At 42.8% G+C, this 20,154-nt stretch overlaps 1 protein-coding gene across 1 annotated transcript in view; it reads left to right on the forward strand.

The window, feature by feature from the left end:
• RGSL1 (regulator of G protein signaling like 1) overlaps window positions 1-20,154 on the forward strand; it is a 129,425-nt gene that overhangs the window by 50,753 nt on the left and 58,518 nt on the right. Inside the window, exons 4-9 of the mRNA XM_017524482.2 lie at window positions 8,368-8,450; window positions 13,000-13,074; window positions 14,978-15,107; window positions 15,800-15,904; window positions 16,899-17,060; window positions 18,058-19,025. Coding sequence (XP_017379971.2) covers window positions 8,368-8,450; window positions 13,000-13,074; window positions 14,978-15,107; window positions 15,800-15,904; window positions 16,899-17,060; window positions 18,058-19,025 — 1,523 coding nt within the window. The remainder of the gene's footprint in view (window positions 1-8,367; window positions 8,451-12,999; window positions 13,075-14,977; window positions 15,108-15,799; window positions 15,905-16,898; window positions 17,061-18,057; window positions 19,026-20,154) is intronic.

Consider the following 20,154-nt stretch of genomic DNA (forward strand, 5'->3'; position numbering starts at 1 on the left):
GGAAAAGTCATATACAAGGGTTGGGAAGCAAAACCCAAATATTAGTATTTCAAGATACTATTTCTCCACAAAGATGAAAGCTGAAGAAATACCAAAACTACTTATTAACTCTTAGGCCTGTTCCGTTTTGAGTACTTTTGAAGCCTTGTTAAATACTAATAAATTCATCTCTTGTAGTAAATGATTGCCTCCAAATATTATATCCCACAACATGTATCTTCCAGGTAAAATAATGTTAGCAGGGGCCTACAAAGCTGCAAAGAATTATGGGTAAGGCCAGATACGATGGTGGAATAGACAGACCTACCGTTGGGATGATAAGGGCCTTTCTGTACGCCTCATGTCACAGCAGGTGTGAGCACTCTGACAGTCATCATAATTACTTTGGAAAGTAAAACGAACTGAAGATTATGTTTGGGGAAAAACAGAAAGAAAACCTTCAAATTACAGAGTGGAGTTTTGGGAAGAAAAATGTAATGTTCACCACTGTGCAGCAGAGGGCACCATCTTTACATGAGCCTGGAAAGGGCACTCGCTCTCCACTGGGTATTGAGTGACCCATTTAAACAAAGTGACAGAGGGATAAAGAGAAGAGCAGGAAAAATATATAAGCAAGTGTTGTCCAAGCACATGCTAAAACATCATGTAGTTCTTTTTCCTGTTAAACTTAGGTGCATATGACTAAGCACAGAATTCAGTTAACATAGAGATATGTGTGTGTATCTCAAAACCCTTTGGTCACTCACTCTCTGACCATCTTTCCTATTTGGAGTGAAAAATTACTGTGTGAGTCTTGAAGGGACTGTCTCCCCATGGATGCCCGGGGAGCCAGACAGTTCCTCTCCGGGCCCTGGCAGTAAGGACATGAGCACCTGTCCTAAACTCAGCAATCAGATCCTCCATCCATCCCTCAGATCCTCCTGAGCCCCATCCCTTCTAAACTTTTCTTTATGTATATATTTATATTTCTAAATTTATATTTAATTATATATAATATATATTTAATTTTTTTTTGAAACGAAGTTTCGCTCTTGTTGCCCAGGCTGGAGTGCAGTGTCATGATCTCAGCTCACCACAACCTCCACTGTCTCCTGGGTCCAAGCGATTCTCCTGCCTCAGCCTCCTGAGTAGCTGGGATTACAACTGTGCACCAACACGCCCAGCTAATTTTGTATTTTTAGTAGAAATGGGATTTCTCCATGTTGGTCAGGTTGGTCTTGAACTCCTGACCTCAGGTGATCGGCCCGCCTTGGCCTCCCAAAGTGTTGGGATTACAGGCATGAGCCACTGTGCCCCGCAATGTACATTTAATTTTAAAAATTAAATGTATAATATATATTACATTTAAATTGTAAATATATAATATATATACATTTAATTTTTAAAAGTAAATATATAATTAAATATAATATATATACACATTTAATTTTAAAAATCATTTTTTAATAGAGATGGGGTCTCACTATATTGCCCAGGCTGGTCTCAAACTCCTAGACTCAAGCGATCCAACTGCCTTGGTCTCCCAAATGCTAGGATGAAAAACTTTTCATCTTGAAGGAAAACTCAGAAGCTCAGGAGCAATGAGAGATTATGCATGGCAGTGCCTATGGCAACACTCACTCACTAGAGGAGGTGTTAGCAGTAGTGGCACAATGAGGACAACCACAAATGCTGAAAAAGATGTGCTGTAGTTGAAATTGGCTCTGATTTCTATTGGAGGGCATGTTAACCACCAAAAACAAAACAAGAGTAGTTATTCTAATAGGCAGCTCAGCCCGTGTGGTTATCTGAATGATCTAACCTACAGATTCTTTGTGGTGGTTGTTGATCAAGAGGTTCCTTAAAAAATGTTTGGTCATTCAGTAACATTCTGCTGGAGAGTATAAGCTCTGTGATGGCAAGGATTTTAGACTGTTTCATTCAATGATGCATCCCAAACACCTGGAAGAGTTTGTGTCACATAGATATGCCCAATAAATATTTGTTGAGTGAACGAATAAAGGAATAGGAGCCTAAAATGAGCCGTCGCGGTAGAGAATCAGGCCCCTCATCCAATTTTCAGCCCTGAGCCAAACCTAGCAGCTCTGAAATTAGAAAAAAAAAAAAAAAAAAAAAACATTTTATCCATTATGAAGAATCTTGCAATATTTGCAAGTATTTACCGTGAATATTCTTCCTAATTTTTGCCAAAGAGACCTACTGTCATTTCCAGGGTAACTGTGTACTTGGGTAAAAGAAATGCCCAGAGTTTTGCATACCAGATCAGATCTAGTAAATATCAGATCTGAGATGTGAATGCAGCTCTATTTCATTTAGAAACTAATTTTTTGTTTGTTTGTTTTTGAGACAGAGTCTTATTCTGTTGCCCAGGCTGGAATGTAGTGGCGTGATCTCAGCTCACTGCGAACTCTGCCTCCCAGATTCAAGCAATTCTCATGCCTCAGCCTCCTGAGTCTCTGGGATTACAGGTGCACACCACCACAGCTGGCTAATTTTTTTGTATTTTTAGTGGAGACGAGGTTTCCCCATATTGGCCAGGCTGGTCTCAAACTCCCGTACTCAAGTGATGCACCCGCCTTGGCCTCCCAAAGTGCTGGGATTGTAGATGTGAGGCACTGCATCCTGGCCCCAATATTTTCTTTATTTGCCTGATGATAATTATCTGGGGCACTTGGAAAATACACAGACTCCTGAGCCCCATCCCTTCTAAATCAGAATTGCCAGGGGAAGGTCCTGGCAATTTTGGCTTTTAACAACAACCCTATCAATAAAGGTAACTCTTATTACCACACATTTGGTAGATATCTGATGCCCTTTTCTTTTGGGAACTAGAAGGTCATGAAAGGGTCAGGGATCTAACCGTCATACAGTTCAAGCTTTGGCCAGTGATACTGGCTTTTTATCCCTACCATTTTTAGAGTGACCCCATTTGGCTGTCAACGGCTTCAGTAGTCAGCCTTTTTGAGCTGTGGGAAAGATGGTGGGGCAGCAATTAGGACTCAAGAGTAGGTGCACACAGCTGGATTGAAAACAGTCTGAAAGCATTTCATCTTAAGGAATGTGAGTATATACGACTACTGTATATGCCATTATTTTAGGAGGAGACCACAACTCTATTTATTTTGCAAAAGAGTTGATAATTCAAGGAATAATATGACATTATAGAACCATGCAGTGCTTCACCCTGAACTCTCTTAAGATGTGTGTATGTTAAACTGACTGATGAATAAGGTAATTGATAACAGATTGAAAAAGTAGGGTAAGCTACAAACTCATCTTGCGATACATAAAACATCAAAATGTAAAGAAAGAATTGCTTCTCACTAAAATCACTTTAAAATGCAGTATTTGGTCTTTATATGTGCTAAAGAAAGTATGCACTTTTTCAAATGTAAGTGATTTGTTGACAATTCATTATCAACAATAATCCTTCCAGTTTCCAGTTTTCCCCCCACCTCCATGGGAAGGTCTTTTAGACATTATATAAACTTCCCTGCAATCCCAAGGCTTTTAAATTCTTTAATCCTCTGGGTGTGACACTGAAGAATTCTATTCTCAGTAATTCTTGGCTAAATTTTTAAGAGGTATAGGGCTGTTGGTCTTTCATCTTAATATTTACTTCCTATTAGGGAAGAGCAGGAAAAACAAAAAGTTGTTTAATAAGAAAACCAAGTGTCTGAAGAGCCTTCAGAGGAAGGGAATTCAAGCCTCTTGGAGGCCAATGTTTTAATTTTAATTTGTTAAAAATGGGGTTTCACTCTGTTGCCCAAGCTGAAGTTCAGTGGTGTGGTCATAGCTCACAGTAGCCTTGAACACCTAGGCTCAAGCCATGGAGGTTGATATTTTAAATGGGCTGAATATCCAGGAGATATTGCTTATTAAAATCACATCAAATGTGATCATTTACAGAACTCTTAGGAGCTGAGTTTATCAACGCAGCAGTCACCCTAGCATGGGAGAGGATGGAGCAGACAAGAGATCTTGGGCACAATTATAAAGAACTTGTCAAATAAAATACTATGAACTAAAGGCTTAAGTAGAGGAGGAGTATTGTATGTCCAAGGGGATTCAGCAGATTAGGTAAGATTAAGACTTATCTTCAGATTAAGGTCTATACCAGAAGTAAGTAGGTCACTGCCTGATAGAATCTGGAACCCCTTAGAGGAGGTGTCATTTTGTGTTCACAAGGGATCAAGTTCCGTTGACTTGGAGATAATTCTGCCCCTAACAAATTACTGTGTCAGGAAGAGCATGGCAACATGAGCAATGCTGGTGAGTCTCTGCGAGGGATGTCTCCAAGGCCTTGAGTCCCTTAAATAAGGCAAACCATTCATCTTCCCAATGGTTAATAGATCTGAGCCACTCAGGGGCACCAGATGTGACTTCTGTGTTATTTACGCCTTTGTTTTCCTTCTCCTTCTCCTTCTTCCCCTTCCTCCTACCTTTTGCCACCAGATCTTTGAGGATAGGACAGGGCCTTATTCACAAGACAGCTAAGGCAAGTGGGAGAAAGTAAACTGTGGATTGGGCCATCTCATCTCCAGAGAGAAGACTGGTGTGGGGTTTGAGATTATGCAGTGATTTCATTTGTTGCCAAGTCAATATTATTATGGCGTGAAACTGGTGCTAAAAGCCTTCTCAAATTATTAGGAAGTTTGAAGGCAGAACAGGTAAGAAGGAAAAACAAGAATGGAGAAATGGGAGGATGAGGAAGGGAAGGACGTTCAGAGCCTTGTTTTTATATCTCCTTAAGACTATTTTGTCAATGGCGAGCCCTAGCATAGGCAAGCCACTTGACACCAGCAGTGTATGGAGCTGTGAAAAACAATCACTAGGGAATTTCTGCCAAACCCCACTTTTCTGTTTTCAGATGGGCTCAGTAATGTATTCATTCAACAAATCCCTGTTAGACTCTGTGACTGATAAACAAAAGTCCAAAAGATTGAAGATCATCAGCTGGGAGTGCCGACTCACTCCTGTAATCCCAGCAATTTGGGAGGCTGAGGCAGATGGATCATCTGAGGTCAGAAGTTTGAGACTAGTCTGGCCAACATGGTGAAACCCAGTCTCTACTGAAAATATAGAAATTGGCTGGGTGTGGTGGTGCACGCCTATAATCCCAGCTACTTGAGAGGTTGAGGCACAAGAATTGCTTGAATCTGGGAGTCAGACGTTGCAGTGAGCCGAGATCATGTCACTGCACTCCAGCCTGGATGACAGAGTGATATACTTTGGCAAAAAAAAAAGCATTGAAGATTATCTTTTGAAAGAACAATTTATTCTACATTTACAGAATTTAGACATTGTAAAAACAATTTTAGAGTCTAGAGGAAGAAAAGTCAAAAACAAAGTCCTTCCTCCCACAAGCTCAGTCTGATGAGAAAGATAGATATTTTAGTGGATAAAAACAATAAAACTTGTTAATTGTAATGATGAAGGATGTACATGATGGTGTAGGGAGACAGTGATGAATTCTGCCATTGCGGTATATTCTACCATTCTTGGTTCACCAAGATTATATGTAAACCAGTTCTTAAAGGATGACTATTAATTTGTGAAGCTGACTGTGCTTGAGAAAACATTTTAAGCAATGTAATATGGACACAAAGACATGGAAGTTCAAAGTAAGAGTACATAGCAGCTGCAGGTACTCTCAGTAATGCCTTGGCTTAGCTTGCAAACAGGAGGCAGAGTGTGCAGAGAGGCGGAGATGAGGCTGGGAGGAAACTCAAAAGCCAAGTGGGGTAAAGCCTCAGATACTATACTAAGGAGTTTGGCCTTTACCTTCTAGGACATTGAGGAGATTTCGAAAGACTTTAGCAATAATAATATCAACAGATTATGGTGGCAGTATGTGGAGGGTGCTTGGAAGGGCAAGAGGTAGAAGCTAGGGAGATGATTTAAGAAGCTGATGCAGTAGTCTAGGTGAGAGAGTATAGAGGCCTGTAATGGAAGAGTAACTTTATGGATGGAAAGGAGAAGACAGATTCGAGAGGTACAAAGAGAAGCCATATAGCATGGTCCCCCATTGCATGTGGGGGCGTGGAGGGGAGAGAGAGAGGACAAGAAAGCAAGAGCAAGAGTGAGAGTGAGAGACAGGGGCAGAGACAGAGACACAGAGAAGAGCCTTAGGTTTTAATAAATGATGATTCCAGTAACTGGGACCAGGAATGTAGGAAAAGTTGCAAGCTGGGAGGCCTGGACACATTGAACATGTTGAGATGAAAGTGCTTGATGGATGTGCATGCAGAGCTGTCCCATAGCTCATGTATATTTAAAACCAGAGCTAGGTGCTGTGGCTCACACCTGTAATCCCAGCACTTTGGGAGCCCGAGGCAGGCGGATCACGAGGTCAAGAGTTTGAGACCAGCCTGGCCAACATGGTGAAACCCATCTCTACTAAAGATATAAAATATTAGCCAGTCATGGTGGCAGACACCTGTGATCCTAGCTACTTGAGAGGCTGAGGCAGGAGAATCGCTTGAACCCAGGAGATGGAGGTTGCAGTGAGCCAAGATCGGGCCACTGCATTCCAGCCTGGGCGACAGGGTGAGACTCTGTCTCAAAAACAAACAAACAAACAAAAACAAACCAGAGTCAAGGAGAGAAGTCTGGACTGAAAACACAGATTTTGAAATGATCCACGTGGAATAGATTAAATAAATCAAGGGCTGCTTATAAAAAGAAGAGCAGAGGGCTTGGGAGGGGTACAGATAAAACACACATAAAACATAACAGCAAGAAAAAAGATGTCTGAGAACAGAGAGCAAGTGCTGATACCAGCTCTGTCACTCACAACAGTGTTTGATTGTCTGGGCTTATTTTCTTTTTCTTTTTCTTCTTTTTTTTCTTTTTCTTTTATTTTTTTTGAGATGGAGTCTCACTCTTTTGCCCAGGCTGGAGTGCAGTGGCGCAATCTCGGCTCACTGCAACCTCTGCCTCCTGGGTGCAAGCACTTCTCCTGCCTCAGCCTCCAGAGTAGCTGGGATTACAGGCACACATCACCACGCCTGGCCAATTTTTTATATCTTTAGTGGAAACGGAATTTCACCATGTTGGCCAGGCTGGTCTCAAACTCCCGATCTTGTGATCCACCCTCCTCAGCCTCCCAAAGTGCTGGGATTACAGGCGTGAGCCACCATGCCCGGCCAAGAGTTTCTAATTCTATTATATGAAGCCAATAATCACCCAGTGTCATCAGGAAAAATGATTGTTTAGTTTTCTTATGTTATCATAACTACATGTTTGTGAGTATGTGTGGCACTTACTATCCTCATCGGATTCGACTGAAAGATGAGCTTAGGGCATAATATTTGGACCCATTTTTCAGTCTTTTATTATGAACTTTGGGTATGATGAAGTGATGTTGGGCCATTGATAAAACAATTAGTTTATTATTCCCTAGCTGAATGTTCTGCTCTAAGGAGCGTAGACAGTAAATTAGAGGAAACTCTAATTTACTAAAGGAGTTAGTTGCTTCATTCACCTGGAGTTTTCGTGTTTGGCTTTATGACACTCAACATTTATCTCCTTGAATTAACTTGGGCAGCATGATGATCACACCTGAGAGAAGTAATAAATATGTTGTATGATCCAATTAATATTCAAGAAAGCTCTTGTCAGGCTGTAATGTTGGACCAAACCTACCAAGTAGAAATTTGACTGGAATAAATGTAAATTCCTGCCCTTGAGTTTCTGAAAAGAGACTATATAAGTAAAAGCATAATGGAGTTAATAGTGTGATGTGAGAGCCCCCAAAGCTAACCCCACTTCAGGCCCCATTGCACTAGCATCAGGAGCAACGTAGGCAAGAGTTCTCTTATGTTCTGCTCTGGGAAGCATCTGAAGTGTTTCAGTTATGGGTACCACTCCAGCCAATGAGAGAACCAGATGGAGAGAAGGCCGTATGAGGAATGGGTTGAAGAATTGCTTAGTGACTAGCCAGCAGGGTTGGAGGTAAGCAGACATCTGTGATGTCTTTATAAATACTGGAAATGACTGTCCCTTTTAAGGGGACTTAAGTAGATTCTGTCAAGCTTCAGGGCATAATTTTTACATATAGAAGGTAAAAGAAGTCAGTCACAGTAGGAAAAAAGAAATCTTTCTAACCATTTCATCTTCTTCATAAATGGAATGGGCATCCCTGTGCGTCAGTGAGCTCCCCACAGCTGGGAGTGTTTAAGCAGAACGATATTGAAAAAGAGAGTCTAGGAGAAGGGGAGGAATTGAATTGGATGGCCCTAACGGCTGTCCTTATGCTGAGATTTGGCAATGTGAAATGATCCATTTGATTGCTTCATTTTCTCAAACTGAATGCAATTCTGGTTCATCTTTTTTTTTTTTTTTTTTTAATTTCTCTCCATATAGAGATAATCAGGTCTACAAATCTTATAATTCTGCTAGAGGATGAAATCTTCGCAGACTTTTTCAACACATTCCTTTCTCTCCCGGTAAGCATTCTCAGATTTAAATACAAATATTTCATTAGCAGCTGAATAGTGAATCTCACAGAGCTGAGTGATTGTTTTGTTTGTTTGTCATTATTTTGGGTTTTACTAAATTTCTTCTTAAATACAAAAACTCTTTTAATTTGAGCAAATAAACGTGAACCAGAACCACCTCTAAAATCTCCAAAAGCTTCCCATTGTTGTTGATGTCGTCAAATCCTAAATCCCCAGCCTCCTTAGTTGCCTTTGCCTGTCCAAAGTGACTTCCTATCACACCCTCTGCTGATACCCAGTGCTCTGGTGACAAGAGCTCTACCCTCGCTGGGCACACCTGGCATTCCCCCACCTCTGAACCTCTCCTTGGTCTGTGTTTGTTTTCTGCCAGGAATACCTTTCCTGTAGTTCCACCTACAAAAGTCTTAAAGAGTCCTCAAATCTCTGCTTAAATTCTATTCTCCTTAAGGAATTCCTAGGTCCTCACAATTGGAGCCTCCTGATGGAAACTTCTCTGCTTCTAAGCCCTTTGGCACTTTGCAACTCTCTTGAGGTGTGTGTGTGTGTGTGTGTGTGTGTGTGTGTGTGTGTGTGAGTGTCAGTTGATTATGAGATAGTGAATTCCTGCAGGACAAGGACTGAGGATTATTTATTCTGCTCTACTCCCTTCACCAGGTGGTTAGCACACAGAAATTGTTGTTGACTGGAACAGGCCCATCTATTTCCTTAATCTATGCAACTAAAACAAATCTCAAACATCAAAGTATTCTTAAACCCAAACCTGGTCTTATCCTGAATCTTTTTTGGTTTACATTCTTGGTGACAATTTAACACTAGTGCCTTATGAATTGTGGCTCATCTTGATGCACCTTTCCCATGAGATGGTATATAGTAAAAGGCAAGATTTCGGACAAGTAGGAAAAACATCCTGTATATCCCACAAATGGTTATTGGGTGATTACTTTGTGCCAGCCCCTGGGCTGGGCTTAGTATTGGAGATGCACATATTAATGACACCATCCCTGTCCTCATGGAATTCCCAGTCTAGGGTGAGAGATATTTACTGAAGGTCTGGGTGACATGACAGAACTTTTTAGGAGGCAGTAGGAGTACAGTACTCACGAGAGAGAGAGATCATCCCTACCTGGATGATTCAGGAAAAGCTGACACAAGCCAAATATTAAAAGACGAGGAGGCACTTGACAGTTAACTGGAAGCAGAAGGTGAGGAGAAAAAGACGCATAAAGAAATAAGAAGAGGCATGGCTCATGTCTGCAATCCCAGCACTTTGGGAGGCCAACGTGGGCGGATTACCTGAGGTCAGGAGTTCGAGACCAGCCTAGCCAACATAGTGAAACCCTGTCTCTACCAAAAATACAATAATTAGCCAGGTGTGGGTGGTGCACACCTGTAATCCCAGCTGCTTGGAAAGCTGAGGCACAAGAATCACTTGAGCCCAGGAGGCAGAGGTTGCAGTGAACTGAGATGGCACCACTGCACTCCAGCCTGAGCCATAGAGCAAGACTCCATCTCAAATTTAAAAAAAAGAATAAAAATAGGAGGAAACAAAAGACTAGGGAGTGAGCAGCAAGAAAAGCCTTACACAGAATAGGGAAAGTAAAGGCACCAAAGAATACAATCCTTTGATGCTTTGGGGGAGATTGTAAGTAACTCAGGAAGGCTGATGATGTGAGGGTGAGATGCCACAAGAGATAAGCTGCATGGGCAGCCCGCACCAAGCCCTGGAGATCAGGCAAGCCATACCGAGGAGTTTGGACATTACCTTAAGGCACGAGAGAGCCATCGAAGGATTTGAAGTAAAGGAATAACATCTTCAGGTTTTCATTTGGGAAAACTGTCCTGCAGAGGTTTGGCCAATGGGTGGGCAGGAGACCTTAATGGAGGAAGGGAAAGCAGTTATGAGGTTGTTTCAATCATCTAGTGGGAAGCAATGAGGGTCAAAGGGGAAAGGGGAGAGGAGGATGGGATACATAGAGGAGATTGTTAACAAAACAAAATATAGGACCGTGTCACTATAAATGTTGGGCGAAGAGTAACAGGAAGGAAGGAAGCAAGGGTAACAGGCTTGGGTGCGTGGATGGATGATAGTGCCAGGCAACAGGATTAAAACCGGGATAAGGAAGAGGCCTCTCTCAGAGTGGGTCTTTATGTATTTATCACTCTTACTATTGTCTCTGCCACTGTCTTAATATGAAGGTTTCAGAAGTAATTTTTTTTTTTTGAGACAGAGTTTCACTCTTGTTGCCCAGACTGGAGTGCAGTGACGCAATCTCGGCTCACTGCAATCTCCATCTCCCAGGCTCAAGCAATTCTGCCTCAGCCTCCCAAGTAGCTGGGACTACAGGTGTGCACCACAGCGCCAGCTATTTTTGTGTTTTTAGTAGAGACAGGGTTTCACCATGTTGGCCAGGCTGGTCTCAAACTCCTAACCTCATGTGATCCACCCACCTTGGCCTTCCAAAGGACTGGGATTACAGGCATGAACCACCACACCTGGCCGAAAAGTAATCTCAAGACACGTTAATCAGTCAATGCACCAACACAATTAAAACAGCTCACAGTAATGTCCTAGAAACAGAGAGTGATGTGGAGAGGGGTGTTCCAGCCAAGATTATAAGAAAGTTCTGGCCACTTAGGCAGCTGTGGTCTATAAAGAGAGACAGCAGTAGTAGTTCATGTTGAATACTCCTTAAGTTTACAAATTTCTACCACTTAATTCCCATAGTCACCGTGTGAGGTAGGAAGTATTCCCTTTTTACCAATGGATCTCCGAAGTTAAATGATTTGCTGTAATCCCAGCACTTTGGGAGGTAGAGGCAGGCAGATCAATTGAGGTCAAGAATTTGAGCCCAACCTGGCCAACATGGTGAAACCCGTCTCTACTAAAAATATAAAAATTAGCCAGGTGCGGTGGCGTGCACCTGTAATCCCAGGTACTGGGGAGGCTGAGGCAGGAGAATTGCTTGAACCTAAGAGGCAGAGGTTGCAGTAAGCTGCGATTGTGTTCCTACACTCCAGCCCAGGTGACAGAGTGAGACTCCATCTCAAAAAAAAAAAAAAAAAAAAAAAGTTAAATGATTTGCCTAAGATTACGCAGTGAATCTGGGGCAGTTCTAGGAGCTGACCAGGTCTGCTGGCTCCAGGCCTGATGTGTTTTCCACATTAACCTGTGCCCTCTATGGTGCAATGTCGGGTAGTGAAACTGCTTCCGAACACCACTCCCACATAATCGCACAACTTCACAGTCCTATCCCCACTCCTTAAAGGTAACTTACCACACCAGTCAGGGCATGTTGTGTTACTTACACACTGAGTGCAGAGCAGAGAGAGATCCCTAAGGACTGAATCTCCTTTACAAACTTATAATTGTAAGACGCAGACAGCACCATCACCTTCCTTCAACACCTCACAGCTGAGGGCAAGGGACAAATGGGATCAAGGGAAGAGGGCCATAGACTAACAACAGTGTGGGGCTGTTCATCTTGGGGAGATGGTCAGACTGACATGATGGGCTGAGAGTTCAGCCAGGAATCGGAGCTGCAGCCCCTCTAGTTTTCTGCAAATACTTCTGGGACACTTTGAAGACATTTTGTTGCCCATGGTGAAACTGCTTAAGTTTACATACCTATAAACATGGAAGTCCTTTCCCATCCATTTCAATGCTGGTTGCCTAGATGACAGTCTCTTTTCCATGACAAAAGGGGATGGCATCCTAGAATTACATATCAATTCTGGACACTCTCAATGCTTCCGTGTGGAGTTTGTACCCCTAATCTCCATATGTATAGCCCTGTCTGTTTTCTCCAGTTTGGGTAAATCCAAAGCTATTTTTCACTGGGAAAACATTTTAGACATTTGCTTTAACTCTCTAAGTCCAGGGAGAAAAGTGAATACTGAATACACAAAGTAAATACGTTCTAATAACATGGGCCTTGGCCTTTGCACACAAGCAAATAGCTCTCAGGTCGGCTCAGGCTCCACAAGAAAGATAGCTCCCAGGTTGGGGCATGGTGGAGTCAAAAGATAAATGAATCTTGCCGTTCTGTCTGTTTAAGTCTTTTGCGGGCCAGGCGCGGTGGCTCAAGCCTGTAATCCCAGCACTTTGGGAGACCGAGGCGGGTGGATCACGAGGTCAAGAGATCAAGACCATCCTGGTCAACATGGTGAAACCCCGTCTCTACTAAAAATACAAAAAATTAGCTGGGCATGGTGGCGCATGCCTGTAATCCCAGCTACTCAGGAGGCTGAGGCAGGAGGATTGCCTGAACCCAGGAGACAGAGGTTGCGGTGAGCCGAGATCGCGCCATTGCACTCCAGCCTGGGTAACAAGAGCGAAACTCTGTAAAAAAAAAAAAAAAAAAAAGGCTTTTGCACCTGTGTGCAGGGCAAGTTGATACAGCGGAATAAATTTAAGAATTAATGTTCCTTGAAATAATAGAGCGGTGGAACCTCTCTTCCCCTGTGGCTGCAGATGGGCTGTGTCATACACATGAAGACAATCTCTACTCTCTTGACGTTTCCTAGCTTTCTTTTGCAGGTTTTTGGTCAGACACCATTTTATACTGTTGAAAATTCACAGTGGAGCTTGTGGCCAGAAATACCTTGTAACTTGGTAAGTAAAATTCTTCAGAGGTAGAGAGTTCGGATGAGGAAGCTATATTTGTTTTTGTTGTTAATTTGTGTTTGTTTTTGAGATGGGGTCTCACTGTCACCTAGGCTGCAGTGCAATGGTGTGATCTTGGCTCACTGCAACCTTTGCTTCCCTGGCTCAAGCAATCCTCCCACCTTAGCCTCCCAAGTAGCTGGGACCACACAGGCACCCGCCACCATACCCAGCGAATTTTTGTATTTTTGGTAGAGATGGAGTTTCACTGTGTTTCCCAGGCTGATCTCAAGCTACTGAGCTCAAGTAATTCACCCACCTCAGCCTCCCAAATTGCTGGAATTACAGGCAGGAGCCATGGTGCCAGGCATGAGGGAACTATTCAAAATGTGAATTGGGAGAGGGAGAAAAAGATGAGGCACACAGAATAACTACAGGAGAAACTGTAAAGCAGAGAAGTAGAACAAACAGCATCAATCCAAGTAGATATTCCTCCTTTTTACATTTTTCACCTCTTGTGCAAGCAATTGCTGGTGAATTCTTTCCACAGTCCATAGTTAGCAAATGGGATTCTCACACCTACTGTGATAGGTTAGACACTTGGGACACTGTGCTGAGAAGAACAGGGCACATCTAAGCAAGAAAGACTCTGGGAAGTGACTGGCAATGTCTGTAGGGGGTGTGGGGTGGGAAGGGGCAGCCCACGGGCCACATAATTATTATCTGTATGCATTATCAGATATAGATCAAGATAAGATGCTTTTCTGCAATTTCTAATGACTACTCAACTATTCTTCTCCAGAGGCATGTTTTTCTCCCAATTTCTTCTCTTTATGCCTTTTTTCCTGTTATTTTTCTCTTTTCCCCACTCCTGTTCTCCTTTTCTACTACGTAGACCTTAGAGTTACCAAAGGCTTCCACGTGCCCTACAAGGGGGCATATAGGATCAGAAAGACCACTCTAAACCTGATAACAACAAGGTTTTGTTCTCTCTGAGTTCTGGAGAGCTGAGAAGAGACATTCTACTCTGACTTTTTTTTTTTTTTTTTTTTTTTTTGAGATGTAGTTTTGCTTTTGTTGCCCAGGCTGCAGTGCAATGGCACGATCTTGGCTCACCACAACCTCCGCCTCCCAGGTTCAAGTGATTCTCCTGCCTCAGCCTCCCAAGTAGCTGGGATTACAGGCATGCACCGCCACACCCAGCTAATTTTTTGTATTTTTAGTAGAGACGGGGTTTCTCTATGCTGGTCAGGCTGGTCTCAAACTACTGACCTTAGGTGATCCGCCCGTCTTGGCCTCCCAAAGTGCTGGGATTACGGGCGTGAGTGGTGGCGGGCCTTCTATTCTGGCCTTCTATGCTAATTCTTATATTTAATTTCCCAAGGATAACCCTGAAAGCTGAAAAAAAATTCTCCTTTCTCTGTGGCTCGATCCCTCAGGAATCCATCCCGTATTCTAAATGACGCTATGTGTGAAGCTGTTTTTGTACATGTTGTACAATTGATAGGGGTAGGAGCTTGTTAGAAATTATGAGTGTGTTTACAAAGAAGCAAGGTGAATAGAGTTATGATCTGACACCACAGACACAAATATTTTCTGCTTTTCTTCTGTCAAACAAGACTTAGATTTTTTTCTTTAACAACTTCAGGAATAAGAAAGAATTTTTTTTCATGAAAGATCACTGTTTTATTTTCTACTGATCCATTTACTTCTTTGCAAGCCTCTGCTCCTCTTTGATACTTCTTTTTTTAAGTCCAGGTTCCAGGTTTATAGAAATTATTTTTAATCAACACACCTCTCCTTTGGCTAGACATTGCAAGTGTGAGGTGATTAGCTGCCCCTTACTAAGTTGTATTTCTTAGCAGTTCAGTTTCATTTCGTTTTTTTTGTTTCTATTTTGCGTTGACTCTAGATTGCCAAATACAAAGGATTATTGACCTGGTTGGAAAAATACCGATTACCTTTCTTCTGTAAAACAAACTTGTGTTTCCATTACATTCTCTGTCAGGAGCTCATCAGTTTCATTAAGTCCCCAGAAGGAGGTAAGTATTGGTATGCATGTCTGTTTGTGTATGTGTGGAGAAATATAGGAAGTCACATTTCATAATAATCTTATGCCTGTCAGTACTATAGCAAGATACAAATATTGGCTGAATTTATAGATATGTGCATAGCCCAGCTCATGGTATGGCAATAGATAAAACCTTAGCCTGAAAAATTGGCATCTAGAGAAATATGCAGGAATCAGATGGACTGGGCCGTTTATCTCACTGTAGCCAGAAATGAGAAACTTAATGGTGGCTGCAGAACATAGTAAAATTGCCTAATCTAGACTCAAACAGATTTCACCAACTTCATTACCACCATCTGCTTTAAGCCATAAATAATTTCTCACCTAGTTAATAAAATCATCTCTTCATTAGTCTCCTTGCTTTTGCTCTTGCTGTCTTGCTCATAGAAGCCAGAGTGAGCCTCTTAAAATGTAATTGGTGCTGGTGCTGGTTGGAGGGTGTTTTTGAGCTGTGAATTGCATGATGCTTGTGGGTCCCTGCCATGAGCCTTAACACATGTTACCAAATGGTCTGGTGCCTAGCTTCAAAAGCACATGATCTGGACCCTAGTCACTTAAGTGGTCACAATTTGTCCTCACCACACTAAACAAATGAGGGTCTGGCTGGGAGAGGGGCTAGGGTAAGGGTTCATTCTCTCTCTTATGGTGAACTTTTCCTGGCAGCCAAGATGATGAGATGGAAAAAGGCAGACCAGTGGCTACTCCAGAAATGCATTGGCGGGGTCAGAGGGATGTGGCGCTTCTGCTCCTACCTCACAGGCAGTGCAGGTGGGTTCTCAGGGTTGTTCCTGGGGCGTTTTCAAGTTCCTAATGGTTTGCAGGTTGCCCTAAGCCCCAGTTATGGTGAATATAAAAATGTTCAATAATGTGGTTTGGATAATAATCTTTGAAAACTGAGGTCTATAGTATAGATTAAAGGAAAAGCAATCAGAATCCCTTCTACTCATTTATTCATTCATTTATTTAACAGTATCATTAAGCACCGCTCTGTGGCAGCCACTGTGCTGGTAGGTTGGGTTACAAAGGTGGACAAGAGCCATAAGTCCCTTCTTCTACAAAGCTGCTGCTTTGGTGGGGGAGACAGACCAGGAACAAGTAAACAAATCCCCATAGTGGGAGTGTTGGGAAACACTGCCTCCTGTTCTGTTGGGTCTGGCGAATTGCTGGGTGCTGGGTGCTGGGAGGCTGGGAGGCTGGCAGCTGGTCCTGGCTGACACTCCGGCTTAACAACATTAAGTTTCTTCCAGACCTAAGCCCTAGTTTTAAGGGTGAACTCCTGGATGTCCAGGGAGCAGGTAGGGAAGAACTAAATGGATTACTTCTTTCATTTTGTCACTCAGAGTTTGGCCCTGGAAAAGTGTCCAAAAAAGGGAATGTCGTCTTTGGCATCTTTTGGCCCCAGTGTCTTTCTGCAGGCCACTCTCAGTTCATGATCTAGAAACTGTTTTTCTCCCCAATCTTCATTTTTTTGGACAAAATTTAAATATTTCATAATCCACCCCCAGAGTCTTGCAGTTTTGCCTAGCAATGGTTCTTCTAACGCCAGCAACGAAAAACCAAAGGATTCCCATGCATGAAGTCCCTTCTCCCATGCCTCCCACAGTAGAACTTTTCTGGAGATGATACCTTGAACCAATTACCAGGAATGATGATCGATGCAGTGGAACAGGCTAGCGGGGGATGTCAGCTGATTTACCCAGATGCAACCACCAAAGAGGCAAAACCAGAGTACAGCTCTGTGCCTCTTCTGTCTCGTCTGTAGGTGAAGAACTGGTGGATTTCTGGATTCTTGCTGAGAAGATCCTGAGCATAAATGAGATGGACCTGGAAGTGAGAGACCACTACCTGTCCCTCCTCCTCATGCTGAGGGCCACTCATCTGCAAGAGGGGTCCAGGGTAGTAACCCTCTGCAACATGAACATCAGTAAGAATTATAAAGCATATTCTTGGGGAATGCAACAAAAAAAGAAATCCAGTGTCTGAGAATTCTTAGCCTCCTTCTTTGCAGGAAACCCCACCCTCTCTCCATCTTCTATGTATCAGAGATGCTAGTGGCAACCCCAGCCCTTAACCAGGAAAGTATTGAAAGACACCAGTTGTCCTTAAGCTGGTACTTGCCTCTTTCAAACCCACCAATGAAGGCTGGCTGGAAGGGAGGGAGGAGGAATTGGGGCAGGATACTTGAAAAGCACCTGTAACATCTGAGCCTACATACTTTTGTAATTTTATTTTTTTAATTGGGATTCTCTGGAAGAAACTGCAGCCCACTGGCCAAATGAAGTGTATGTGGCCTGTGAGCTAAGATTGTCTTTACATTTTCACAGGGCTTTAAAAAAAAGAAGGATATGTTAGGTGGTTTACAAAGCCAAAATATTTACCATCTGGCCCTTTACATAAAAAGTTTGCCAACTTCTTCTCTAGAATGCAAGATTTATTTATATTTGTTTGTTGATTTAAAGAGGAGGCATTCCTAACTCAAATACAAATGTGTTCCAAAAGATGTGCTGTTTGGGATTAGTCACACTCCTCTCTATTCCCGTAGATGACTGAGAATTGATGACATTAAAATCAGGGCTAGCGCTACTTATCCAGTCCTAAATTGTTCATCAAAAATCCTGTTCAGATGTAGACGTCTCTTATTCTTAAACATTTTTCTTGCACTTTTGCTTTTCTTGAAAATAACATTTAATCGTCTAAAAAGTAATCCCGTAACATGGCTTGGGAAAGAAGATAAAGGGATCACTGTGTGCTGAGAAAACCATAAAAATGCGCCGACTATGTATTTTAACTATTCATACTCCAGGGTTGTGTGAGGAACTAATGAAATGCTCTACACAAAGACATTTGAAAACCGCTCCAACATCATCTTCACTGCCGTCATCACATCATTTTCACCCATCATGTTTCTGTATTATTTCCAGAGTCCCTCCTGAACCTCTCCATCTGGCATCCCAACCAGTCAACCACTAGGAGGGAGATCCTAAGCCACATGCAGAAAGTGGCTCTGTTCAAACTCCAGAGCTACTGGCTTCCTAACTTTTATACCCACACCAAGATGACTATGGCCAAGGAGGAAGCATGCCATGGTCTGATGCAGGAGTATGAGACTCAATTATACAGCGTTTGCTACACTCACGTAGGAGGGCCTCCTCTGAACATGAGCATCAAGAAGTGCCACCACTTTCAGAAACAGTACTCATGCAGGAAAGCCAAGAGGAAGATGTGGCAATTGGTAGATCCTGACTCTTGGTCTCTGGAAATGGACATCAAGCCAGATACTATCAGTATGCCCCTACAGGAGACACGTTCTCAAGAGAAGGTGATTATACAAATGCCTTCCCTGAAAATGTCTTCTTCAAAGGAAACAAGAATCAGTTCCCTGGAAAAGGATATGCATTACGCAAAAACACCCAGCATGAAGGATAAAGCCAACAGCCACCTTCACATGGAGGGTCTCTTTGAGACAAAGGTCTCTACCCACCTGAGGACTGTCACCCCCATCGTCAACCCCTCCTTCAAGATGACAATTCAGAAGGCCATCAAGCAAGGCTTCTCCTTAGGATACACCCACTTGGCCTTGTGTGCTGATGCCTATGCAGGGAACCCTTTCCGGGACCACCTGAAGAAGCTGAATTTGAAAGTGGAGACCCAACTTCTTGACCTCTGGCAGGACCTGCACCATTTCCTCAGTGTCCTTTTGAATAACAAGAAGAATGGGAATACAATCTTTCGTCACTTGCTGGGTGACAGAATCTGCGAGCTCCACCTGAATGAACAGATTGGTCCACGCTTACCACTCAAATCCCAAACCATGCAGGGCCTGAAGGAACTCTTGCCTTCTGGAGATGTGATTCCGTGGATTTCCAAAGCCCAGAAGGAGATTTGCAAGGTAGGCCTTGCCTCACAGAAATGAGTTAGTATCTGGCAAGTTAGGTCAAAACTGACTAAAAATTCCATCTGGTCATCTATACTAAGTTAATTCTATAATTACCCACGTAAACCCTCATATACTGAAGAGTTGGTTGATCTCTTAAGGCAGGGGTCCCCAGGCCCTGGGCCGCAGATCTGTACAGCCCCTAGCCGGTTAGGATACTGGGCCGCACAACAGAAGGTGAGCAGCGGGTGAGCAAGCATTACTGCCTAAGCTCCATCTTCTGTCAGATCAGTGGTAGCATTTGAGCAAAAACAGTATTATGAACTGTGCGTGTAAGGGCTCTGGGTTGCATGCTTCTTGTGAGAATCTAATGCCTGATTATGTGAGGTGGAACAGTTGCATCCCGAAACCATCTTCCCAGCCCCCAGTTCATGGAAAAGTTGTCTTCCCAGAACTGGTCCCTGGTGCCAAAAGGTTGGGGACCGCTGTCTTAAGGCACAAATTTTGCAACTTCCCCCAAATCAGCCAAAAACTCTAAAGTAGAATGGAGGTGGGGAGTGGTTGATATCCATTCCTTCTTCACCTTCCTTTTATACAAAGCCTCTGCAAACCATGAACCTCAGAGTGTTCCATGAGGAAAGTTTTTAATTTCTATTATGAACATTACGTATTGAAAAGCAAGCTCCCTTTACTAGACCAGCCATCAAGGAAATGTTCAGTTAGGATGAATTTATTTTCATCTCAAGACATTAGATAAAAGCAAGGGAATATTCTGAGGACTCAACAGGAAGGGAAGCCCATCACGTAGCTATTGTATCATCAGGTTCTTAGCAGAAGGCAAATGGCAAAGTCAAGTTAGGTAACAGATGAGAGAAAAATAAGAGGGACTACTCACAAAGGAATGGGTGGTGCAGTAGGGAAACCACAGGGATAGTGTAACAGCACAAGGTCAGTAAGGGCAGGGCTCCTTTATCATTCCTAGGTATGAAGAATTGAGGACAGGAAGCAATTACTAGAACCAGGAGAGAAAGAGCTGTATGGAGTGGGACACTTGCTTGGCAGAAGCTGTAATCATCAGTTGAGGGATGTAACTAATTCACAGTGATCTAGGTTGGAGGCATTAGAGAAATAGATACCCCAAGGT

The sequence above is a fragment of the Cebus imitator genome, unplaced genomic scaffold (genome assembly GCF_001604975.1).
Source record: "Cebus imitator isolate Cc_AM_T3 unplaced genomic scaffold, Cebus_imitator-1.0 Scaffold33, whole genome shotgun sequence".
Lineage (NCBI taxonomy): Eukaryota > Metazoa > Chordata > Mammalia > Primates > Cebidae > Cebus > Cebus imitator.